The sequence below is a fragment of the Hylobates moloch genome, unplaced genomic scaffold, assembly GCF_009828535.3.
Source record: "Hylobates moloch isolate HMO894 unplaced genomic scaffold, HMol_V3 SCAFFOLD_21, whole genome shotgun sequence".
Taxonomy (NCBI): domain Eukaryota; kingdom Metazoa; phylum Chordata; class Mammalia; order Primates; family Hylobatidae; genus Hylobates; species Hylobates moloch.
Genome location: NW_026652296.1, coordinates 36,046,224 through 36,072,581, shown reverse-complemented (window position 1 = coordinate 36,072,581; position 26,358 = coordinate 36,046,224). Strand labels below are relative to the sequence as shown.

General features: G+C 48.9%; 1 protein-coding gene across 1 annotated transcript in view; it reads left to right on the top strand.

Annotated features, from left to right (window-relative positions):
- Positions 1–26,358, top strand: part of PYGB (glycogen phosphorylase B) — a 60,461-nt gene that overhangs the window by 17,487 nt on the left and 16,616 nt on the right. The window contains exons 3-11 of the mRNA XM_032142781.2: positions 13,580–13,658; positions 15,815–15,918; positions 19,005–19,136; positions 21,061–21,172; positions 21,660–21,742; positions 22,770–22,913; positions 23,502–23,594; positions 24,728–24,874; positions 25,463–25,626. Of these exons, the coding sequence (XP_031998672.1) occupies positions 13,580–13,658; positions 15,815–15,918; positions 19,005–19,136; positions 21,061–21,172; positions 21,660–21,742; positions 22,770–22,913; positions 23,502–23,594; positions 24,728–24,874; positions 25,463–25,626 (1,058 nt within the window). The remainder of the gene's footprint in view (positions 1–13,579; positions 13,659–15,814; positions 15,919–19,004; positions 19,137–21,060; positions 21,173–21,659; positions 21,743–22,769; positions 22,914–23,501; positions 23,595–24,727; positions 24,875–25,462; positions 25,627–26,358) is intronic.

Below are 26,358 nucleotides of genomic sequence, written 5' to 3'. Positions count from 1 at the left end.
TCCACAACCTAGCAAGGCAAGCCAACACTCAAATACAGGAAATATAGAAAATGCCACAAAGATACTCTTCGAGAAGAGCGACTCCAAGACACATAATTATCAGATTCACCAAAGTTGAAATGAAGGAAAAAATGTTAAGGGCAGCCAGAGAGAAAGGTCCGGTTACCCACAAAGGGAAGCCCATCAGACTAACAGTGGATCTCTTCGCAGAAACTCTACAAGCCAGAAGAGAGTGGGGGCCAATATTCAACATTCTTAAAGAAAAGGATTTTCAACGCAGAATTTCATATCCAGCCAAACTAAGCTATATAAGTGAAGGAGAAATAAAATCCTTTACAGACCAGCAAATGCTGAGAGATTTTGTCACCACCAGGCCTACCCTAAAAGAGCTCCTGAAGGAAGCACTAAACATGGAAAGGAACAACCGGTACCAGCCACTGCAAATCATGCCAAATTGTAAAGACCATCGAGGCTAGGAAGAAACTGCATCAACTAACGAGCAAAATAACCAGCTAACATCATAATGACAGGATCAAATTCACATATAACAATATTAACCTTAAATGTAAATGGGTGAAATGCTCCAATTAAAAGACACAGACTGGCAGATTGGATAGAGTCAAGACCCTTCAGTGTGCTGTATTCAGGAGACCCATCTCACATGCAGAGACACACATAGGCTCAAAATAAAGGGATGAAGGAAGATCTACCAAGTAAATGGAAAACAAAAAAAAGCAGGGGTTGCGATCCTAGTCTCTCATAAAATAGACTTTAAACCAACAAAGATCAAAAGAGACAAAGAAGGCCATTACATAATGGTAAAGGGATCAATGCAACAAGAAGAGCTAACTATTCTAAATATATATGCACCCAATACAGGAGCACCCAGATTCATAAAGCAAGTCCTTAGAGACCTACAAAGAGACGTAGAATCCCACATAATAATAATGGGAGACTTTAACACCCCACTGTCAACATTAGGCAGATCAATGAGACAGAAAGTTAACAAGGATATCCGGGAATTGAACGCAGCTCTGCACCAAGTGGACCTAATAGACATCTACAGAACTCTCCACCCCAAATCAACAGAATATACATTCTTCTCAGCACCACATAGCACTTATTCCAAAATTGACAACATAGTTGGAAGTAAAGCACTCCTCAGCAAATGTAAAATAACAAATTATAACAAACTGTCTCTCAGACCACAGTGCAATCAAACTAGAAGTCAGGATTAAGAAATGCACTCAAAACTTCACAACTACATGGAAACTGAACAACCTGCTCCTGAATAACTACTGGGTAGATACAGAAATGAAGGCAGAAATAAAGATGTTCTTTGAAACCAATGAGAACAAAGACACAACATACCAGAATCTCTGGGACATATTTAAAGCAGTATGTAGAGGGAAATTTATAGCACTAAATGCCCATAAAAGAAAGCAGGAAAGATCTAAAATTGACACCCTAACATCACAATTAAAAGAACTAGAGAAGCAAGAGCAAACACATTCAAAAGCTAGCAGAAGGCAAGAAATACCTAAGATCAGAGCAGAACCGAAGGAGATAGAGACACAAAAAACCGTTCAAAAAAGCAATGAATCCAGGAGCTGGTTTTTTGAAAAGATCAACAAAATTGATAGACCACTAGCAAGACTAATAAAGAGGAAAAGAGAAAATAATCAAATAGACACAATAAAAAATGATAAAGGGGATGTCACCACCGATCCCACAGAAATACAAACTACCATCAGAGAATACTATAAACACTTCTACGCAAATAAACTAGAAAATCTAGAAAAAATGGATAAATTCCTGGACAGTCTTCCTCCCAAGACTAAACCAGGAAGAAGTTAAATCCCTGAATAGACCAATAACAGGCTTTGAAATTGAGGCAATAATTAATAGCCTACCAACCAAAAAAAGTCCAGGACCAGAGGGATTCACAGCCGAATTCTACCAGAGGTACAAGGAGGAGCTGGTACCATTCCTTCTGAAACTATTGCAATCAATAGAAAAAGAGGGAATCCTCCCTAACTCATTTTATGAGGCCAGCATCATCCTGATACCAAAGCCTGGCAGGGACACAACAAAAAAAGAGAATTTTAGACCAATATCCCTGATGAACATCGATGTAAAAATCCTCATTAAAATACTGGCAAACCGAATCCAGCAGCACATCAAAAAGCTTATCCACCATGATCAAGTGGGGTTCATCCCTGGGATGCAAGGCTGGTTCAGCATATGCAAATCAACAAACGTAATCCATCATATAAACAGAATCAAAAACAAAAACCATATGATTATCTCAATAGATGCAGAAAAGGCCTTCAACAAAATTCAACAGTACTTCATGCCAAAAACTCTCAATAAACTAGGTATTGATGGAACATATCTCAAAATAATAAGAGTTATTTATGACAAACCCACAGCCAATATCATAGTGAATGGGCAAAAACTGCAAGCATCCCCTTTGAAAACTGGCAGAAGACAAGGATGCCCTCTCTCACTACTATTCAACACAGTGTTGGAAGTTCGAGCCAGGGAAGTCAGGCAGGAGAAAGAAATAAAGGGTATTCAGTGAGGAAAAGAGGAAGTCAAATTGTCCCTGTTTGCAGATGACATATTTGTATATTTAGAAAACCCCATCGTCTCAGCCCCAAGTCTCCTTAAGCTGATAAGCAACTTATAAAGGCTCAGGATACAAAATCAATGTGCAACAATCACAAGCATTCCTATACACCAATAAACAGAGAGCCAAATCATGAGTGAACTCCCATTCACAATTGCTTCAAAGAGAATAAAATACCTAGGAATCCAACTTCCAAGGGATGTGAAGGACCTCTTTAAGGAGAACTACAAACCACTGCTCAGGGAAATAAAAGAGGACACAAACAAATGGAAAAACATTCCATGCTCATGGATAGGAAGAATCAATATCTTGAAAATGGCCATACTGCCCAAGGTAATTTATAGATTCAATGCCATCCCCATCAAGCTACCAATGACTTTCTTCACAGAATTGGAAAAAACTACTTTAAAGTTCATATGGAACCAAAAAAGAGGCCACATTGCCAAGACAATGCTAAGCCAAAAGAACAAAGCTGGAGGCATCACGCTACCTGACTTCAAACTATGCTACAAGGCTACAGTAATCAAAACAGCATGGTACTGGTACCAAAACAGAGATACCGACCAATGGAACAGAATAGAGCCCTCAGAAATAATACCGCACATCTACAACCATCTGATCTTTGACAAACCTGACAAAAACAAGCAGTGAGGAAAGGAGTCCCTATTTAATAAATGGTGCTGGGAAAACTGGCTAGCCATATGTAGAAAGCTGAAACTGGATCCCTTCCTTACACCTTATACAAAAATTCAAGATGGATTAAAGACTTAAATGTTAGACTTAAAACCATAAAAACCCTAGAAGAAAACCTAGGCAATACCATTCAGGACCTAGGCATGGGCAAGGACTTCATGTCTAAAACACCAAAAGCAATGGCAACAAAAGCCAAAACAGACAAATGGGATCTAATTAAACTAAAGAGCTTCTGCACAGCAAAAGAAACTACCATCAGAGTGAACAGGCAGCTTACAGAATGGGAGAAAATTTTTGCAATCTGCCTATCTGACAAAGGGCTAATATCCAGAATCTACAAAGAACTTATGCAGATTTATAAGAAAAAAATCAAACAAACCCATCAAAAAGTGGGCAAAGGATATGAACAGACACTTCTCAAAAGAAGACATTCATGCAGCCAACAGAGACATGAAGAAATACTCATCATCACTGGCCATCAGAGAAATGCAAATCAAAACCACTATGAGATACCATCTCACACCAGTTAGAATGGCATTCATTAAAAAGTCAGGAAACAACAGGTGCTGGAGAGGATGTGGAGAAATAGGAACACTTTTGCACTTTTGGTTGGACTGTAAACTAGTTCAATTATTGGGGGAGACAGTGTGGTAATTCCCCAACGATCCAGAACTAGAAATACCATTTGACCCAGCCATCCCATTACTGGGTATATACCCAAAGGATTATAAATCATGCTACTGTAAAGGCACATGCACATGTATGTTTATTGTGGCACTATTCACAATAGCAAAGACTTGGAACCAACCCAAATGTCCATCAATGGGTTAAGAAAATGTGGCACATATACACCATGGAATACTATGCAGCCATAAAAAAGGATGAGTTCATGTCCTTTGTAGGGACATGGATGAAGCTAGAAACCATCATTCTCAGGAAACTATTGCAAAGATAGAAAACCAAAGACTGCATGTTCTCACTCATAGGTGGGAATTGAACAATGAGAGCACTTGGACACAGGAAGGGGAACATCATACACCGGGGCCTGTTGTGGGGTGGAGGGAGCGGGGAGGGGCAGCATTAGGAGAAATACCTAATGTAAATGATGAGTTAATGGGTGCAGCACACCAACGTGGCACATGTCTACATATGTAACAAACCTGCACCTTGTGCACATGTACCCTAGAACTTAAAGCATAATAATAATAAATAAATAAAATAGAAAATAAAAAAATAAACTTTGTATACTTTTTTCTTAAAAGTGATATTTTACTTGCAGTTTAACTTTTATTTAATCTTGTGTTTGAAATATTTTCATGATGACTGGGCTTTCAGTGGCTCCAGGTCCCTGTGCTGGGCGTCTCTAGGTGTGAGAGAGGCTGCCAGATGCTTCAGGTGGGAAGAAAATAGTGATGCTCCCATTTCTAATGGAACATGAAAAAGAAAACATGTGCAAACGCATTGTCAGGCCTGAGTCGTCCAGAGGAGCGGTTTATACTTAAAACTAGTGCTTCAAAAGTAGCAGCCCGCTCTTGATTGAGCTATTAAGGATGCATTAAAAATGATCTTCATTATGAAAAATTTTACACATACACGAAGATTGAGTGACTGTTACAGTGAACCTGTGCCACACACCCGCCTTTTGGCTTCTCCACCTCATGGCCAGTAGTGTGTTCGTCATACCCCACCACATCCAGGTTATTTAAGCCAACCTGAAGCAGCGTAATATTCACTTGTAGATATTTCAGTAGGTGGCCAGGCGCGGTGGCTTACGCCTGTAATCCTAGCACTTTAGGAGGCCGAGGTGAGCCTGAGCTCAGGAGTTTCAGACCAGCCTGGGCAACAATGGTGAAACCCTGTCTCTACCAAAATACAAAAAAAAAAAAAAAATTAGCTGGGCGTGGTGGCACACACCTGCATACCCAGGTACTTGAGAGGCTGAGGCAGGAGAATTGCTCAAACCCGGGAGGTGGAGGTCGCAGTGAGCTGAGATCACACCACTGCACTCCAGCCTGGGCAACAGAGCAAGACTCTTATCTCAAAAAAATATATATATATTTCAGTAGGTATCTCAAGAAGATAAGGACTCCTAAAAATAGTTATATCATTATTCCTAAAATACTGACATTAATTCTTTTTTTTTTTTTTTTTTTGTGGGATGGTTTTTTTTTTCTCCCCCCCGGGGGGGGAATGGCGTGGTCTTGGCTCACTGCAACCTCTGCCTCCCGGGTTCAAGTGATTCTCCTGCCTCAGCCTCCTGAGTAGCTGGAATTATAGTCGTGCGCCACCACTCTCAGCTAATTTCTGGATTTTTTAATAGAGACGGGGTTTTACCATGTTGGTCAGGCTGGTCTTGAACTCCTGACCTCGTGATCCACCCACCTCAGCCTCCTAAGACAATAATTTTTTTTTTTTTTTTTGAGACGGAGTCTCGCTCTGTCGCCCAGGTTGGAGTGCAGTGGCGCAATCTCATCTCACTGCAAGCTCCGCTTCCCAGGTTCACGCCATTCTCCTGCCTCAGCCTCTCCGAGTAGCTGGGACTACAGGCGTCCGCCACCACACCCGGCTAATTTTTTGTATTTTCTTTTTTTTTTTTTTGAGACGGAGTCTCGCTCTGTCACCCAGGCTGGAGTGCAGTGGCGCAATCTTGGCTCACTGCAAGCTCCGCCTCCCGGGTTCACACCATTCTCCTGCCTCAGCCTCTCCGAGTAGCTGGGACTACAGGCGCCCGCCACCACGCCCGGCTAATTTTTTTTGTATTTTTTAGTAGAGACGGGGTTTCACTGTGGTCTCGATCTCCTGACCTCGTGATCCGCCCGCCTCGGCCTCCCAAAGTGCTGGGATTACAAGCGTGAGCCACCGCGCCCGGCCGACAATAATTTTTTAATGTCAACTTTTCAGGCAGCATATAAGGTTTTCTGATTACTTTATAACTTTTTAACAGCATGTTCAGAAACTAAATTGCATTTAGTTGGTATGTTTTTTAAACCTTTCTTTCTTTTTTTTTTTTGGAGACGGAGTCTCACTCTATCACTGAGGCTGGAGTGCAGTGACACTATCTCAGCTCACTGCAACCTCTTGTCTCCCGGGTTCAAGCAATTCTTATGCCTCACCCTCCCTAGTAACTGGGATTACAGGTGCATGCCACCTCGCCGGGCTAATTTTTGTATTTTTAGTAGAGATGGGGTTTTACCATGTTGGCCAGGCTGGTCTCAAACTCCTGATCTCAAGTGATCCACCCGCCTTGGCCTCCCAAAGTGCTGGGATTACAGGCGTGAGCCATTGCGCCTGGCCACATCTTTCTTAATCTATAAGTGTCTCCTCTTTTTTATTTCCTGCCTTGCATTTAATTTGTTGGAACTGGGTTGTCCTGTAGAGTTTTCACAGGATTTACATTTGACAGACTGGGTCCCCATCTTGTGTTTAACCTACCACTGTGTCCCAAGGATGTCTGCTCTCACAACTTCTTTTTATTTTTTGGAGACAGAGTCTTTTTATGTTGCCCAGGCTGGAGTGCAGTGGCTTGATCTCAGCTCACTGCAACCTCCACCTCCCGGTTTCAAGTGATTTCTGGCTGGTTTCTGCATTTTTAGTAGAGATGGGGTTTCACCGTGTTGGCCAGGCTGGTCTCAAACTCCTGACCTTAAGTAATCTGCCCGCCTTGGCCTCCCAAACTGCTAGGATTATAGGCATGGCGCCACCACACCTGGCCTGCTCTTACAGTTCTTACTCAACATTGTACTCAGAGTCTTGGCCAGGGTATTTGGCAAGAAAATGAAATAAGAAGCATCCAGATTGGAAAGGCAGAAGTAAAACTAACTCTATTTGCAGATTACATGATCTAGAAAACTCTAAGGAATCGACCAAAGACCATTAGAACTAATAAATGAGACCAGCAAGGTTGCAGGATATAGGCTCAATCTGCAAGAATCAACTGTATTTCTATACATCTGCAATCCAAATGGAACATTTCATTAATTCAGTCCAGATGGAATAAATCCAAAATGAAATTAAGAAAATAGTTTTATACCATTTACAATAGCATCAGAAAGAATAAATTACTTAGGTGTAAATTTATCCAAAAAAATGCAAAACCTATACCCTGAAAACAAAGACATTGAGGAAAAGCTCAATATGGAAAGGGATCTCATGTTAACACCTTGGAAGACTCAGTGTTGTTAAGATAGCAGCACTCCCCAAATTGATCTACTCATTTGCAGAGATTGACAAACTGGTTCTAAAACCGTGATAGAAATGCAAGGGAAGGCCGGGTGTGGTGGCGGACACCTGTAATCCCTGCACTTTGGGAGGTTGAGGCAGGTGAATCGCTTGAGCCCTGGAGGCAGAGGTTGCAGTGAGCCAAGATTGCACCGCTGTACTCCAGCCTAGATGATAGAGCAAGACAGACCCTGCCTTAAAATAAAAAAAAAAAAAAAAGGTCGGGTGTGGTGGCTCAAGCCTGTAATCCCAGCACTTTGGGAGGCCAAGGCGGGTGGATCACCTGAACATGGAGAAACCCCATCTCACCAAATTAGCCGGGCATAGTGGCGCATGCCTGTAATCCCAGCTACTTGGGAGGCTGAGGCAGGAGAATCGCTTGAGGTGGAGGTTGCGGTGAGCCGAGATCACGCCATTGCACTCCAGCTTGGGCAACAAGAGTGAAACTCTATCTCAAACAAAAAAGAAAGAAGGAAAAAATTAAAAGCAAGGGATCAGGAATAGTCAAAATAACCTTGAAAAAGAAAAGAATCGGAAGACTCACACTTGACAATTTCAAAATTTACTGCAAAGCAGCAGTCATCAAGACTGTGTGTTAGAAGCATAAGGATAGACCAATGGAATTAGAATTAAGAGTCCCAGAAATAGGCTGGGCATGGTGGCTCACACCTGTAATCCCAGCACTTTGGGAGGCCGAAGCGCGTGGATTGCATGAGCTCAGGAGTTTGAGACCAGCCTGGGCAGCATGGTGAAACCCTGTCTCTACTAGAAAAAAAAAAATTAGTCAGGTGTGGTGGTGCTCTCCTGTGGTCCCAGCTACTCTGGAGGCTGAGGAGGAGGATTGCTTTAGCCCAGGAGGTCGAGGGTGCAGTGAGCCGAGATCATGCCACTGCGCTCCAGCCTGGGTGATAGAGCAAGACGCTATCTCCAAAAAAAACCACAAAGTCCAGAAATAAGGTCTCATATGTATGGTGTGTTGTTTTTCTTCCAATTAAAAAAATTATAGTGAAATATATATAACATAAAATTTACCATGGTAACCATTTTTAACTGTACAGTTCAATTGCATTAAGTACCTTTACCTTGTTCTTTATCCATCACCGCCATCCATCTCTAGAACCTTTTCATCTTTCCTAACTGAAACTCTATACCCATTGAAAAATAACTCCTCTGTTCCTCTGCCTAGCCCCTGAAAACCACTGTTGCTTTTTGTCTCTATGAATTTGGCTACTCTAGGTACTCATGTAAGTGGAATCATACGTTATTTGTCCTTTTGTGGCTGACTTATCTCACTTAGCAAAATGTCGTGAAGGTTCATCCACGTTGTAGCATGTGCCAGTACTTCAGTTCTTGTAAAGGCTGAATAAATTTTTATTATGTGTATATACCATATTTTGTGTATCAATTCGTCTGTCAGTGGACATTGGGGAGCTTCTGCCTTTGGCTATTGTGAATAATGCTGCTGTGAACATAGGTGTACAAATATCTCTTTAAGATCCTGCTTTCAGTGCTTTTGAGTATATACCTAGAAATGGAATTGCTGGATCATATGGCAGTTCCATTCTTAATTTTTTTTAGAACCACCAAAATGCTTTCCGCAGCAGTAGCACCATTTTACATTCCTACCAAAAGTACACAAGAGTTCCAGTTTCTCTACATCCTCACCAATGCTTCTTTTCCGTTTTTTGATAGTAGTCATTCTAAATGGGTATAAAATGGTATCTTACAGTTTTTATTTGCATGTTCCTGATAACTAATGATGCTGAGCATCTTTTCACGTGCTTGTGGGCCATTTGTATATCTTGTTTGAAGAAAAGCCTGTTCAAGTCGTTTACTCATTTTAAATCAAGTTGTTTGTTTTTTCGTTGTTAATTTTTTTTTTTTTTTGAGATGGAGTCTTGCTCTGTCGCCCAGGCTGGACGGCAGTGACGTGGTCTCGGCTCACTGCAAGCTCCACCTCCCAGGTTCATGCCATTCTCTTACCTCAGCCTCCCGAGTAGCTGGGACTACAGGCGCCCGCCACCACGCCCGGCTAATTTTTTTGTATTTTTAGTAGAGATGGGGTTTCACCATGTTAGCCAGGATGGTCTCGATCTCCTGACCTCGTGATCCACCCGCCTCAGCCTCCCAAAGTGCTGAGATTACAGGCGTGAGCCACTGTGCCCAGCCGATTTTTGTTGTTGAATTTTAAGAATTCTCTATTTGTCCTAGATGTTAATAGCTTATCAGATATGTGATTTGTGGATATTTTCTCCCATTCTATGGCTTGTCTTTTTACTGTGTTGATAGTATGTATTATATTACTCTATATATAAAGACCAGGTTTCACCATGTTGGTCAGGCTGTTCTCAAACTCCTGACCTCAAGTGATCTGCCCGCCTTGGCCTCCCAAAGTGCTGGGATTTCAGGCGTGTGCCACCACGCCTGGCCGATAGTATCTTTTGATTGACAAAAGGTTTTAATTTTTATGAAGTCTAGTTTGTCTATTTTTTCTTTGTTGCCTGTAAGTTTGGTGTCATATAGGTCAATTGATTTTTTTGAAAGGAAGTAGGTACCAAAACAATTCAATGGAGAAAGATGTCTTTTCAACAAATGGTATTGGGATATTTGGATAACTACATGCAAATAAATGAAATCAAACCCCTACCTCACACTATGTACAAAAATTAGCTCAAAATGGCTCAAAGACCTAAATCGAAGAGCTAAAAGAATACAACTTTAGAAAGATATATAGGGATCAATCTTCATGACCTTGGATTAGAATTATTTCTTAGAAATGACACCAAAAACTCAAGCAACAAAAGAAAAAATAGATACATTGGACTTCATCAAAATTAAAAACTTTTGTGCATTAAATAAAGAAAACCTACAAAATGAGAGAAAATATTTGTACATGCTAAATCTGATAAGAGTCTGGTATCCAGAATATATGTAAAGAACTCTGACAACCAGAAAAAGACAAACCAATTGAAAAATGGACAAAAAGACTTGGATGTTTCTCCAAAGATGATATCCACATAGCACAAAAAGATGCTAAATGTGATTAGCTGTGAGGGAAATGCAAATCAAAACCACAATTAGATGCTGCTGTATTCCCACAAGAATGGCTATAATCATAAACATAGAGAACAAGTGTTGGTGAGGATATAGAGCAGTTGGTGTGATTGTCAAATCTTGCAGTCACTTTGGAAAATAGTCTGGCAGTTACTACAAAAGTTAAGCATAGAATTCTCATGTAGCCTAGCAATTCCATTCCACGGTACAGGCCTCAGAGAAATGAAAACATGTCTACATGAAAAACTGTATATGAATTTCACAGCAGCATTATTCATAACAGCCAAAAGTGGAAACATCCAAATGTTTATCAATTGATAGGTAGGTAAACAAAATGTGGGCTAGCCATACAATGGAATAATACACAGCAATACAAAGATGGGAAGGGCTGACACATGGCACAACATGGATGAAGCTTGAAAACATGCTCATTGCCGGGCGCGGTGGCTCACGCCTGTAATCCCAGCACTTTGGGAGGCTGAGGTGGAGGCTGAGGTGGGCGGATCACGAGGTCAGGAGATCGAGACCATCCTGGCTAACACGGTGAAACCCTGTCTCTACTAAAAATACAAAAAATTAGCCGGGCGAGGTGGCGGGCGCCTGTAGTCCCAGCTACGTGGGAGGCTGAGGCAGGAGAATGGCGTGAACCCCGGGGGGCGGAGCCTGCAGTGAGCCGAGATTGCGCCACTGCACTCCAGCCTGGGTGAAAGAGCGAGACTCCGTCTCAAAAAAAAAAAAAAAAAAAAAAAAAGAAAACATGCTCATTGGAAGAAGCCATGAAATATCCAAAATAGGTAGATCCATAGAGATGGAGAGTAGATCAGTGATTGACAGAGGTGGGGGAAATAGGTTATGACTGCTGATTGGCACAGGGCTGCTTTTTGGTATGATGGTTTGGAATTAGTGGTGATGGTTGCATAACTTTGTGAACATACACTTTTAAAAGGCGAATTTTATGGTTAATGAATTACATCTCAATAAAGAGATAAAGGTTATTGGGTATACTGCAGTGCTCTTTTTCTGTCTTCAGTTCAGAAGCCCACTGCAGCAGAGTTTTGGACTTTCTGTCAGCTACTTTTTGTGTCGTCGTCATTGTTGTTGAGACAGGGTCTTGCTCCGTCACCCAGGCTGGAGTGCAATGATATGATCACGGCACACTGTAGCCTCAACCTCCTGGGCTCAAGCCATCCTTCCACCTCAGCCTCCCGAGTAGCTGGGACTGTAGGTGTGCACCACCACACCCAGCTAATTTATTTTTTATTTTTAGTAGAGACATCTCATTACGTTGCCCAGGCTGGTCTTGAACTTCTAAGCTCAAATGATCCTCCCACCTTGGCCTCCTAAAGTGTTGGGATGACAGACTTGAGCCACTGCACCCAGCCTTTTCATGTCTTTCTCGAATGCTCACAAAATCAAGGTGACATTTGCCCTCGTAGGTAGGATGAGTGTGCTGTAGGCACTCAATTTAAAAACAGGAAGGAACTAAACATCTTTCCCTATGTTGACTCATAGCCTGTCTTTAGAAAAATATGTAGAGATTTTTAAAAAATTTAATGGATTTTTGAATTTAATAGATTTTTTATGAACAAGAGGTTTTATGGTCGGTTAAGTTTAGACCATAAACTTAGAGGTTTTCTGGTCGGTTATGTTGTAGTTAAACTTATTTCTTAACTTTGAGCCAGTAATGCATTATTGAGTAAATCCTAGCCCCCCCCCTTCCTATATCCAAAATATTATTGGTGGAATGTACCCTTTGAAATTGCTTTAGGAATTAAGTTCAAGTCACAGTATTTTGAAATTTTACCCTGAATCAAATTACTGTATGTGTCAATATGATTCAGTTGACTTAGTGTATACTAAATCATTTGTAACTTTGCTGTTGTTATTTAAAACACTAATACTCTTCTCAATGGATATTTTTCTGGTTTCAAAAATGTGCTTTTTTTTTTTTATTAAACTTTGTTGTTTATGTTAACATGTATTGGGTTTATTATTTTATTTATTTTTTTTTTTTTGAGACGGAGTCTCGCTCTGTCGCCCAGGCTGGAGTGCAGTGGCGCAACCTTGGCTCACTGCAAGCTCCGCCTCCCGGGTTCACGCCATTCTCCTGCCTCAGCCTCTCCAAGTAGCTGGGACTACAGGCGCCCGCCACCACGCCCGGCTAATTTTTTTTGTATTTTTAGTAGAGACGGGGTTTCACCGTGGTCTCGATCTCCTGACCTCGTGATCCGCCCGCCTCGGCCTCCCAAAGTGCTGGGATTACAAGCGTGAGCCACCGTGCCCGGCCGGGTTTATTATTTTTAAATGAATTCATATGTATACTTTAAAAAGGTCTGCATTTTAATTTGTAATTTGATAAATATCAATATATGTAATTCAAATAAACAAAAGCTCTTTGGATCCTTCTGAGACCAAAAAGTTTAAAGTCTACCAATCCAGATAATGTGAGCAATTTGTCAAGTTTATGCACTAAAGCCAGATTAATGGAATATTTATCCATATGCCATAATGAGAGTACTGAGTTCGTCTTCTGGAATGGCTTTAAGTGTCAATCGTGATTTTATTGCTTTTTCTCTAATTTTTAGCATGACATATCTATTTCACGACATTGTTTGAATACAATTGGAATCACCACAGGAAAAGTGCTTTTAGGTTTTAGTTTAAAAATATGTCACGTAAATATCTTTAGCCCATGTGAAATTAGAGAATGACAGAACCATTGGTTTCATTTTTAGGATACATGTTATAATTTGTTCACTGTTAATAGGTTAACTACCTGGCAATAAATGTTTTTGAAATATTTGGAAACTTTCATTTCCATGCATTGATTTAACATCAAATTTTAACATTGGATTTTCAAGTCTAACAGAACCCAGACTCTAACTTTTAGCGTAAGCTCATAAGACTTACATATCTTTCAGCCTGTCATTCAAGGGAAAATATTGAGTAACATTAAAATGCTGCCTGTGTTTTTGTTTGCAGTTGGGATTAGACTTGGAGGAACTCGAGGAGATAGAAGAAGATGCTGGCCTTGGGAATGGAGGCCTGGGGAGGCTGGCAGGTAAGTTGCCCCATCCAGAAGGAGCTCTTTCGGACCCGTTGGCTTGGTTGGTGGCCATGTGGTGAGGCCAGGGTCAGGTAAATTGGCCTCAGGGTAAATTGGCTTTGAGTGGATGGGCCAGTGTGTTCTTCAGATTGAAATCTTGCCACTATTGGGGGGAAAGGGGGAAAATATATGTTTTCTTTCACACAGGGGGCATGTCATCATTATCATGAAGACCAATCTTGCCAGCATGGAGTAAGCTGGTGCTGGGAGGGGCTCCCGATATGCTGACCACTTTCCAGGGCACAAGAGCCAGTGATTAGCAGACAGCCCAGAGGATGGAAAGATGATTTCTGAACGTGGCCCTGCTTGCAGCTGGCAGTTTCAACTCTGATACAGTCAGCAGATTGCCTTGAAATAACAGGGCTTTGAGGGTCTTCAGCCCTCTCCACGCCCCAGCCTTTGTGACATGTGATGGGTCACCACTGTCTTCCTGTGAGGTCCCTTTTCATCAAATGCAAAACTGGGCTTCCGACGCTAAGGGAAGCTCCAGCCTCTTTTGTCCCCATCTCCTGACAGCCCCAGGGGTGGCCATTCACCGCACGTCTCACCTCCAAGCTGGAGACTGTGGGCTGCTCCCTCCCCGGCCCTGAGACCTGCTTCCTTTTGGGGTGTTCCGGGTCCTTGGGCTTTTCCCAGTCGCTTTGCCTGCCCCTCGCCTCCTCCCTCCATCCTTCTCCATGGCCAGATATGAGTAGAGCCTTTGCTTTCTGCCCACAGGGCCCGGTACCCACAGACCCAGGCAGCACTAAGCCCGCCATGGCTTAATGTGCTTCTCTCCTGCAGGCGAGTCCCCAGAACAAGAGTCCGTGAGGCTCCTTCATCCCTCTCCCTCAGCAGAGGGCCTGACAGGCATCTGTGTGTTCCATGGATTGGGCATTTTATTTTAGTTACTAGTGTTCCATGTGGGTGTTTTTTTTATTTTTTTAATCCTGAATTTTTTTTTTTGAGATGGAGTCTCGCTCTGTCGCCCAGGCTGGAGTGCAGTGGCACGATCTTGGCTCATTGCAACCTCCACCTCCCGGGTTCACGCCATTCTCCTGCCTCAGCCTCCCGAGTAGCTGGGACTACAGGTGCCCGTCACCACGCTCGGCTAATTTTTTGTATTTTTAGTAGAGACGGGGTTTCACCGTGTTAGCCAGGATGGTCTCGGTCTCCTGACCTCGTGATCTGCCTGCCTTGACCTCCTGAAGTGTTGGGATTACAGGCGTGAGCCACCGCGCCCAGCCAATCCTGAAGTTTTAATAAGGTTGCATCTAACTCTCGCCCAGGCTGGAGTGCACTGGCACAATCTTGGCTCACTGCAGCCTCAACCTCTTGGGCTCAAGCAATCCCCCAACCCCAGCCTCCCGAGTAGCTGGGACCACAGGCATGCATCACTATTGCACGGCTAATTGTATTTTTTATAGAGACAGGGTCTCACTATGTTGCCCAGGCTGGTTTCAAACTCCTGGACTCAAGTGATCCTCCCACCTCAGCTTCCCAAAGTGCTGGGATCACAGGTGTGAGCCACCACTCCTGGCCTCTAAATCTTTATTCAAAACATTGTTTTGTTTTGTTTTTCTTTCAAGAAGTTTTTATTGGAACAAGGGCTGGATTTAATGACACGTGCTATAGTGCCTTCGGGCCCCTGGTACTGCGGTGTTTGCACAGGTGGACATTGATTTGTACGTGGCCAGCTGCCACTGCTGTGCCTTCATCACTTAGGAGTAGTAGGGTGAGGCTTGATGTGTTGATGTGTCCCTGCTGTCAGAACAGCCTGGGTTTCAGTGGAACGTGCAAGGGATCGGCGAGGCCTCAGCCTCAACTGGGATGTCTGAGAGTGGGGCGGTGGGGGGCTTCGTGCTTGGAGAGGTTCCAGGCCTGGCCGAGTTCTCTGGGATTCTTCATCCCCCCCATCCTCCCGTGCCCTTCGAGTAGCCACCACGTTGATGTCTTCTGTGTGTGGCCCCAGGCTCTCATGGGGAGGGTGAGGGCTCCAGTTTTCCTCTCAGTGAAGCCTGAAGTCAGTGTGATCCCCTCTGAATTTCTGCCTTGTGCCCTGTGGGCTGCCTCCGCATGGGACCTTGGTGCCATGCCTTCGATTCTGACTGATCTGTGATTGATTTTTTCAGCGTGTTTCCTTGACTCAATGGCTACCTTGGGCCTGGCAGCGTACGGCTATGGAATCCGCTATGAATTTGGGATTTTTAACCAGAAGATTGTCAATGGCTGGCAGGTGGGTGAGATTTCATTTCTTCACTGGTTTCCAGCTCTCATTCACACAATAAAATGGCAGCACTTGCAGTTCGTCTTTTTATACTTCCCACGCCCCTGCCAGGGGACTGCAGGCCGGCCAGGGCAACGTGGAGCAGGTCAGGGTAGCTCCCTTGCTCCGGCTCCTTGGTCCACATGGCCTGGGAGAGCCTGGGCCCTGTGTGAGCTTTTTGCCAGCTGCCTCTGCCTGGTGACAGGGAAGCTGGGGGCGTGCAGGACACAGAAGCCTGGCTGAGCCTTACAGCAGCTCCCAGACAGGGCCAGTAGCAGCCAGGCAGTGAGGGTCACTTTGGTGACCCTCTGCACCAAAATGCAGAGTGCAGGGTGGTACTTTTGGGGTCAGCCTCCGTGGGATATTGGCCCTAAGTAGTTAGAAGAGCAGTTGTAGCTTTTGCTCCCACCTTCTGCCTTCACCCCCTGACCCCAGTGAGGGGACAGTGTCCTTGGGGTTAGAGACTGGACTCTGCATAGTACAGTGGCCCTTGGAAGGAGTGAGCCTCGATCTTGAAGCCTCACACCACAGCTAAGTGAGGTGGTTGAGACCATGGCCGGGAGGAGGGCGTGGTCTTAAAATGCAGCTGCCTCCTCCCCGTCGAGCAGCGCCCTTCCCATGGGCCTCAGAATGGAAGTCACCACTATTCCATTCGGTTGGAGATTGGTTTATTTAATATCATTTGGGGCCTACAAGTCACAAATTAAGCTGGTCTGGGGTTAGAATCAAAAGATTTGTAGCATCAGAGTGTACAGCCCCAATGAATGTGTGCGTGATGGGTGGTAGAGGTGTCCTTGGGGTGGGGGTGGCAAGGGGGATTGGGCCTCACGGCAGGTGCAACCTCCAGGGCTCGTCCATGGCGTCTGTAGGACTCATGTATCCCACCCTAGAGAAATTAACCCAAAACATAAACGCAAGGAGCTGCTGTCCATGACACGCACAGCGATGTGTTTAGTGGGAATGTGGACTCATGTCTGCAGCTTGCTTAAGTGCACCCCAAAATCAATGGATTGGCGGACGGAGAAACAACAGACCATTTACAGCACCTAGGTGTGGGTGCATAACGTTTCTGCATGTTTGAAAACGCTCATGATAAAATGTTGGTAAGGAAAAGAAATGGCTAAAAGTAAACCTAAAACGGACTCGGATCCATTGCTTGATTTGTGGAGATGCCCTCTGCAACCTTAGAAAGGCGCCTTTCTCCACCGCCTCCGGACAGCTCTGCTCAGCCCTCCGCATGCCTGAGCGCCAGGGCAGTCCAGTCCACGCACGTGTTGATGCTCTGACTCATTCTGGCCCCCAGCAGTCCCCATGTCACGTGTGGGTTTATAAGGCAGAAGCTCAGAGGCTCCCCTTCGCCTAGCTGGTGTTAGGGTTTCCAGCAGGAAGGTATTGGTGGTGTTTTTTGTTTTACCACGGAGACATTTTTCCTTCTGGTGGTCCTCGTTCTTGTAACTCTTGCCACTTTGTGTGACAGTTTAGGATGATCAGTAAGTGAAGCTCACCCCTCCTCCCATCCTCTTTTCATGGGAAGTGGTCAGATTCAGTGGGTTTTTAGTTGGCTTTAGCTGTGCAAGAAATAAATACAGGCAGGGTTGGCCAGCAGCGTGTGGCCAGAGGGGCCGCAGGCCAGCCTGCTTGGCACCCTGGCCGAGGGGGCAGGGAGGCCCTGCAAGGGAGACTCAGGCTGCCTTTGTATGTGGGAAGCTGTTGCTTCTGCCGACGACTCCTGGACCAGCGCTGCAGATGGCCAGGCCCTGGTGTTGGGGAATCTCACAGCAGACAAGGAGACGCCACCAGAAGGGTCTTGCTGGGAGTACCATGGGGAGGTGCCTGCTGTGGGGAGGGGCCTCCTGAAGAGCACAGCCCAGACAGTCTTGCTCGTGACTCTTTGCGTCTGTGTAGGAACCATGAAGAGGAAATCCCTCAGTGTAGCATACTAGGGCTGCCTGTTTATTCTGAAGAGAAGAGACTTGATCTCATTTCAGTTTTAGTAATTGAGACTTCAGAATCCGCCCTTGGTGCTGTACCAGCTGGAGTTACTCTGTCACTTGGTGGTAAAGCAGCCCCCTAGTGCTTCTGTGCAAGGGTGGCTCGAGTCTGCAGGGCCGCTTTTAGTGTGGGAATTGGTTTTATGTAGTTACTGGTCTCGAGTGCCACTGGGTGCAGATTTTGGGAATAAGCTTCTTCTTGGAAGCCCTCCCAGAACAGCTTGTCTTCCTGGGTGCATCCAGGGCATCCTCACTGCCAGCTGCCAACTTGGCCCCAGCACTTGTGGATTTGCAGCATCACTCTCTTTTTTAAATTTAATTTAATAATTTTTTTTTTAGAGATAGGGTCCTGCCGTGTCGCCCAGGCTGGAGTGCAGTGGTACAGTCATAGCTCACTGCAGCTTCGACCTTGTGGGCTCAAGCGATCCTCCCACCTTGGCTTCCCAGAGTGCTGGGACTGTAGGTGTGAGCCTCCGCCTGGCCAGTGTGTCCCTGTCAAAGCAATGTCTTCCAGTGATTCTTCTGTAACGGCTTTATTGAAATAGAGAGTCGATTTCAGTCTCTTCAGAGTTGGGTAACCATCCCCACTGTCTATCTTGAGAACATTTTCATCACTCCAGAAAGAAGCCCTGCACCAATTTGCAGTCACACCCAGCCCCTGACAGCCTCTCACCCGCTTTCTGTCTCTGTGCAGGTGCTTGTTCTGAACATTTCCTGTAAATAGCCTCACGTGATGCACGTGGTGTTTTTGTCTGGCCTCTTTCACTGAATGTAGGTTTTTCAAGCTCCATCCAGGTCGGAGCACGTGTCAGTCAGTGGTTCTTAGTGTCTTTTTTTTTGGGCACATGTTTCTAAATTTTGAGTTTGTTACTTTAGCGTCCACTGTGTTCATTTTACCCACGTGGGCTTCGCCAGAAGTGGGAATCCCAACGTGGTAAGTGGCTGTAGGTAAGTTTCAGTGCCAGACACTGTGTGATCTCGACCGCACGGTCTGCTGGGTCCAGGACAGGGCGGTGGCCTGGGACATCTGCGCTGAGGGTGCCCTCACAGCTGGCCCCTTTCCAGGTAGAGGAGGCCGATGACTGGCTGCGCTACGGCAACCCCTGGGAGAAAGCGCGGCCCGAGTATATGCTTCCCGTGCACTTCTATGGACGTGTGGAGCACACCCCCGACGGCGTGAAGTGGCTGGACACGCAGGTACCTGGGCTGAAATGTCTGCGGGCAAGGCTGGGGCCGGGTGAAGGGGCTGCTGCGGCTCATTTGTAGTCAGCTCAGCTTCTTTTGGCTTGGGGGGCTTGCTGCCTCCCTGGAGGACTTAAGGTAAAAGCCAGGAGAGGTTTATTCTCCTCATCTCCCCAGTCTCTTACACTTTGATGGGAGCTTCCCAAACAGTGGAAGTGCTGAGCACAGCAGCGAGACTCCGTGGGGGAAGCTCTGCGGGCAGGAGCTGTGTGTTGGGGCTAAGAATGCAGCTGGGCGTGTCCACTCACAGCCAGATGCTCACGAGAACCCCGCCGATTAAGGGCAGGCAGGAGGGTGTTCTGATGGGATGGGGGCACGGACCCCCGGGGTGGGCGAAAACAGCTCCCACTATCTCTGTGGAGCACGCGACAAGCTCGCTTGGCCTCCTGGCGCCATACGTGGCCCACGGCTCTCAAAGCGTCAGCTGTCAGAGCCCCTGAAGTGTGTGCGAGGCCTGGGCGACATCCGGGAATGGGGCCAGGCCCTCCTGCCCAGCAGGGTGCTGATGGGCAACCAGGGCAAGGGCCTAGAGTGCTCGGCAGCGATGGGTGTCAGGCACGCAGAGGCCACGTGAGGGAGCACCCAGTCCAGGCTCAGGGCAGCTGGGAGCCAGGGTGACTGGGGCGGGGCAGGGGCCGGCAGGCGAGGCTGCAGGAGAACGTGGGGGCATCTGTGAGACTCGGCCACCTGTGATGGAGAAGGAGGGGCGGTAACAGGAGAGCCTGGAGGCTGGGTGGTCACTGGTATGCAGAGGGAGTTGTCCTGACTTTGTAGGACACAGTTTTAAATCAAATACATGGGCTTAGAGTGGCTGGGGCCATGCCATGGAGGCTGAAAATGCCCTGAAAAGTTGTATTTAACTTGCAAAAGCAGAGCAGGGGACTGGCGCTGTAGATGTGTTTGTGGATGAGTGTGTCAGTGTGAGTGGGGATGCTGGAGAACCGGGACATTCCAGGCAGGCTGTGAAGATGGGCTTAGCCCTGAGGGCTGGCCAGGATGGAAGGGGCTGGAATGCCTTGCTGGGGACTTGTCGCTCACTTGGGTGTCGCCTTGTGGGGCAGGGGCAAGGGTTGACAGGAGAGAGGAAGGGAAAGGGATACTGGGGTTTTAGTCTTGGTGGCCCCGGTGCGCCGCCTGTGTGGCTGTCAGAGCTGACTGGCAATGCCACAGGCACGCGTGCGCCAGGATGAACCCAAGCATCCCTGAGTGTGCCTGCTGGGGATCTGGGACCGCAGGTGAGCCTCAGCTTTGTGAGCCTCCCCCTGCTCTTGGTGGGAGTGGAGCTGATGTCTCTGGATGCAAGGGAACCTAGGGGCTTGTCAAGGAGAGAGGGAGCCAGGCTGGGGCAGAGGGAGCACCGCTGGGCTTGTGCTGGGGGCCGGGAACATCGAGGGTAGCAGGCAAGGCAGCTGTAGGAGCAACCTTCCCGCAGGTGGAGCTGAGAGAGGTGATCTGCAGGGCGAGCATCTGTGTGTTGGAGTTGCTAGAGCAGAGTTGACTGAGGAGGGGAGGCTCGGAGGGCAGAGGGTAAGGAGAGAGGTGGGGGTTGGTACTGCAGCACCTCAGGGAGTCGGGATGGGGATGATTCTTCAGTCAAAGCCATTCCTGAGGAAGGTGAAGTGAGAAGACAGGTCTGGTCTGGGGAGGGTGGTGGGGCGGGTGGTCCTCTTAGGATGACAATGTGGGCACCACAGCGGGGGGGCGTGGACGGGGACTGTGGTGCCGAGCATGGACTGGGTGGATGTGTTTGGGCAGAAGGGGGAGACCGTGGGGGGCCAGCAGGGCGCCAGGTGCCCAGGAGGAGGCTGGGCCTGGGAGAGGCGCAGGGGCCGGCGGGGGCCCTTGCCACTCCATCCTGAGCAACCTGTTTTGTGGCCAGGTGGTGCTGGCCATGCCCTACGACACCCCGGTGCCCGGCTACAAGAACAACACCGTCAACACCATGCGGCTGTGGTCCGCCAAGGCTCCCAACGACTTCAAGCTGCAGGACTGTACGTTCCGTGGTTCTTGGCGCCCTTGTGTCCATGTGGGTGGCTGGTCCCGGGACACCCTCGCCCACAGTCTTGACCGCGCCCTGTGGCTCACTGTCCTGGAGGCCGGGCGGCCCTCCTCTAGGGTGTCCCTGCGTCCCGGTGAAGAGTGAGACTGGTGCAGCTTAACCTGTGTGTGGGGCCTGCCCGGTAAGGGCCTACAGGCAGAGCGACCGAGACACCTGGGCCGTGGTCACCCAGGGTCAGCTTGTGCAGATCCTGTGCCCCTGGGGAGGAGTGAGGGGGTGGAGTTGTGTGCGGTACATAGGGGAGCTGCAGGAGGGATCACGTTTACCTCCAGGAGTGGGGACGAGGTGAAGTAATGCAGCGGCTGGGGGAGTCCTGTGCTTGAGCAAGTTTCCTTGGCCTTTGCAAGTAGGCCTCTGAGCGGTTGCGGTGCTGGTGCCAGGAGGCATGTGTGTGTTGACCCCGCTCCGTTTCTTCTTAGTCAACGTGGGAGACTACATCGAGGCGGTCCTGGACCGGAACTTGGCTGAGAACATCTCCAGGGTCCTGTATCCAAACGATAACGTGAGTAGCTGGCCTGGGCACTCTTGCTCAGGCCGCGTCGCTTTCTGGCGTAGTGAGGTGGGCTACTGGGCCGGGCTCCCCAGTGGGGCCTGCTGTTGGCCTTGGCAAGCAGCCACCTGGTGGCCCTCCCGCATTAGGTGCACACACGATGCCCTTGGGGAGGAGAGGGGTGCACTGTCCTCCATAAAGCCCAAGCGGGTCTTCGTGTGCCTCTTGGCAGCGCTGTGGTCCTCTCTCTGAGGACACTCTCTGCCACCTTCCCCTCTTATCCACTCCCCTCATAAACACACAGCCGCTCCTTGGGTCCGGCTGGAGCCCGTCAGCCCTCCAGTCTGTGTGCTATTCTAGCCCGTGGTGCCACTTCCCCAAGTAGGTGATCTGTCTGTCCGGGGCACCGTAGCGCCTACTTGGCATTGATGCCTGGGGACATTTGAAAGGTCCTTGGCACGTGCCCTTCCCATGCTAGGTGATGGTGTCACAGCCATGTTCCCCACTGCCACCTGCATTTAGTGCCCGGTGGCTTTCTTTTTGTTGTTGTTGCCTGACAAGTCCTTAGAAGATGCCCTAGTGGGCAGAGCATGTTTAAAAGTTACCTTTTTTATTTTATGAAAGTAACCCGTGCACACAGGAGCAAAGGCCTGGGTGCCGGAAGGCTCATCAAAGAGTGCACTCCCCTGTCCCCATGAGACTATTGGCAGACCCTAAGCCCCAGGTACAGAATGTTCCAGAAGGCCTGTGCTTGGACAGTGCAGCTCCTGAGCAGCGCTGGCACTGTACTTCTCCTGACCGATGGACACTGTGTCCCGGGGGGGTGTCCCATAGGCAGGGTGACCTTCCTCAGTGACCTGAGGGCCCACAGGCAGGCCCCAGTGTCAGGCGGCTGGGCTGGGCTCCTCTCGGCCTTCTACCTGCACCCTTGAGCCAGGTCGCTGACCTGGGCTTCCTATGGGAGGAGAATGGCCCTGGGACTGGGTCATGGGGCATGTGCCCCTAGCCTGCACCCTCCAGCTTGCTCTGCTGTGTGCAGTTCTTTGAGGGGAAGGAGCTGCGGCTGAAGCAGGAGTACTTTGTGGTGGCCGCCACGCTCCAGGACATCATCCGCCGCTTCAAGTCATCCAAGTTCGGCTGCCGGGACCCTGTGAGAACCTGTTTCGAGACGTTCCCAGACAAGGTGCATGGTGGCCCTGGGAGGGATCTCAGTGCCAGGGGCTGGGCACCTTCAGGCTCTTGAGGTTGCTTTCTCGTGTCCCAAAAGGGGCTAGAGTGGAATAGCACATGCCCCTTGTCTTGGGGTCTCGTCATCCTGGGCCAGGATCCCACCTGGGCCCTCCCTCCCAGAACAAGGGCCACCGGCCTTGTTAGGAGTCAAATCAGCAAGGGACATGGTGAAAGGCTCCTGTGCAAAGTCAGATGTGCTTGGCAGGGCTAAGTGCAGTTATTTCAAACGAAGCCCTCATAGCTCCAATGAGAGAACCCCCAGCCCCGGTGGCCACAGCTCCTCGCCTCCGGCTGCAGCACACACCCGCAGCAGAGCACACTGCACTCACCAGCAGGCGCTTTGGGCACAGCGCACACCTGCCATAGTGCGAGCCCGACTGTCCTCCCTGCTCCCTCCGCAGACCCCCTCCCTGTTCTCCAGGCTTCTCGGGGGTGGGGTGGGCTGGGCTGGCTCCTTCACTTGGGGAGCTTCATATGCCAACAACCGTGGGTGCCCACGCAGGATGAAATGACTGAATGACACCCCTTGTGCGGCCTGCAGGTGGCCATCCAGCTGAACGACACTCACCCCGCCCTCTCCATCCCGGAGCTCATGCGGATCCTGGTGGACGTGGAGAAGGTGGACTGGGACAAGGTGAGCGTGGAGGAAAAGGGCGGCACCTCCCCAGAGCCTGGAGCCTGTGCAGACCAGGGCTACAAGGAACTGTGCTGGGGGGCCTCTCCCCTGGCCTTGGGAGATCTGTGTGGTCATCATGCCTGGGAGAGACATGATCTGTGGGAGGGGTCTGGTTCCAGGAGACGGAGGTTCTGTGGGCCAGGGTGCAGGGGCCAGAGTGTGGGGTCAGGGCGAGGGGGAGAGGATAAGGATAGGGCTCTGACACTTCCCAGGGTTTCCTGTTGGTGCATTCTCATCTTGAAATTTGGTGACAGCTCCCCAAAGCGTTAAGTGTTTAGAGCTCTGTGCTCTATTCATGCACCTGCCCTCGCAACTCAGCGTATTTTAGACTTAAATATGTTTGTGTGGTAGGATTTGCTTAATCTAACCGTTACCAAATCAACATGTGGAACCATAAAACAGGCCAATGTGGTGACTCACACCTGTAATCCTAGTGCTTCGGGAAGCCGAGGCAGGAGGGTCGCTTGAGGCCGGAAGTTAGAGACCAGCCTGGGCAATACAGCAAGACCCTACCTCTAAACAAAAAATAGCCAGGTGTGGCAGCACATGCCCAGAAAAATAAAAACAAAACAAACCATAAAACGATTTTTTTAAACTCCGTTTTGTAGAAACCCAAGCCCCTCTCTGGTCTTGGGGTGTGTGCACTCCAGGTGAGGCTGTACCTGTTGTGGGTACCCCAGTTCTGGCCAGCATGGGGCAGGTCTGTGTAGTAACCAGTGTCCTCCCCACCATGTCTGGCCACTTTAGTGGAAATAAATAGAAAACCACTCAGCGGTCTGTCCGTTTACCAGTGACGGCAGAGTGTGAAGGTGACCCCAGGTAGCAGGCGAGTGTGTCTTATTTGTGTGTGTGTCACGCACTGGACCATAGTGTCACACTTCAATGGGTTGTGTCAGCAGAGGGAGGGCTCTGGGCTGCATGTCAGGCTTTCAGAGGGCTCCAGATCCACCTTGGAGAGCAGAGGGGACGGTGGCCCTTCCTGGGGTACCCAGCATCTGCCTGGGATCCTGGACGCTCACCCTGCCTAGGCAACTGGCCAGAGAGCTGCTTGTTTCTAAACAAACACACGGGAACATTCTCGAATGGCCTAGGCCTGGGAAATCACGAAGAAGACCTGTGCGTACACCAACCACACTGTGCTGCCTGAGGCCTTGGAGCGCTGGCCCGTGTCCATGTTTGAGAAGCTGCTGCCGCGGCACCTGGAGATCATCTATGCCATCAACCAGCGGCACCTGGACGTGAGTGTGGGCCCAGCTGGCCATGTGGGGTGGCGGCTACACCCATGCCAACAGCCCCCCACCTGGCCTGGAAGGGGAGGTGCTTTACTCCTTGAACGAGGCACCCTCCGTTCAGCAGAGGATGCTTGGGGCTGGGGGCTGTCCCTTGGCAGAGCTGTTGGCTGATCCCCACGCCTGGCCCACAGCTGTCTCAGGTTCCTCTTTGTAAATTAAATTGCATGTCCTCTCCCTCAGACCCATCTTCCTCAGCAGCCCTGTGGGTCCCTGGGCCGGGCTGGGCCCTTTCCTGAGCTGGGGAGTGGGGTGAGCGAGAGCCTTCTCCTCGGCCTGGGCCCTTACCTGGGCTGGGGAGTGGGGTGAGCAAGAGCCTTCTCCTCGAGCTGGGCCCGGGCCCTTGTGAGATGCCTCGGAGGTGCCTGCTAGGGCTGGGAGCACTTGAGGGAGGTCTGGCTGTCACAGCCCCGGGACTTCCCTGGAGGCAGCAGAGCTTCCCATGGGTGGTCATGGAGTGTCCCCTGGTCATGGGGAGTGCTGGGTCTCCGTGCGGCCTCCTGTGCCCACCCACCTGCCTCTGTGTTTTGGCACCAGCACGTGGCCGCACTGTTTCCCGGGGATGTGGACCGCCTGCGCAGGATGTCTGTGATCGAGGAGGGGGACTGCAAGCGGATCAACATGGCCCACCTGTGTGTGATTGGGTCCCATGCTGTCAACGGTGTGGCGAGGATCCACTCGGAGATCGTGAAACAGTCGGTGTGAGTGGGGCGCTTGCCCGAGCAGGGCCAGCTCTGTCTGACACCCAGGCCTGCGTCTAGGACCATCCACCAAACACATGCACCCAGCTGTACAGCATACACCCCGTGCCACTAGGTCCCTGCCTCCATGGGAATGACAGAGCTGCCCAGAACACCCTGTCAGGGTCACGCCTTGTTGTGTGTTCACCGACCAGCACACGGGGGCCTCTGGAGGGATCGGGCTCTCTGGGCAACGGGGAGACGGCTTTGTCTCCTGTTGCTCTCCTGAACCCCTGCCTTCCTGGGGGTCCTGTCGGAGGCTCTGCACCACTGGTCCACCTGCCGCTGGCAGGGCTTGGACAGGGCTTGAAGGTGGGATTCTTAGGTCAGATCTTGTTCTTGCCCCTCTTAGGTGGGGCGTGATCTAGGAATTACTCTGACTCTTTCACGTAGCATGTGCTGAGCACCTACTGTGAGTGCTGAGCAGGCAGCAGCCGGCGGGAGCGGAGGCTTCTGTGCCCAGGGCTGGGCTGCAGGCTGTGTGCGTGGTGCCCACAGCAAGCTTCTGTGTCAGGCCCCTCCCCAGTAGTGATGAGGAGACCGAGTGCAGCTTCTCAAGCCCTGAAGTCCTGCGGTCTCGGCTGTCGGGACTTGGACACCTGTTTCTGCACAGACCAGTCTGGAGAATGGCCAGGCTTGATGCCTGCAATGTTGTGGTTGGGCAAACCGCGCAGCCAGCCACAGATGCACCAG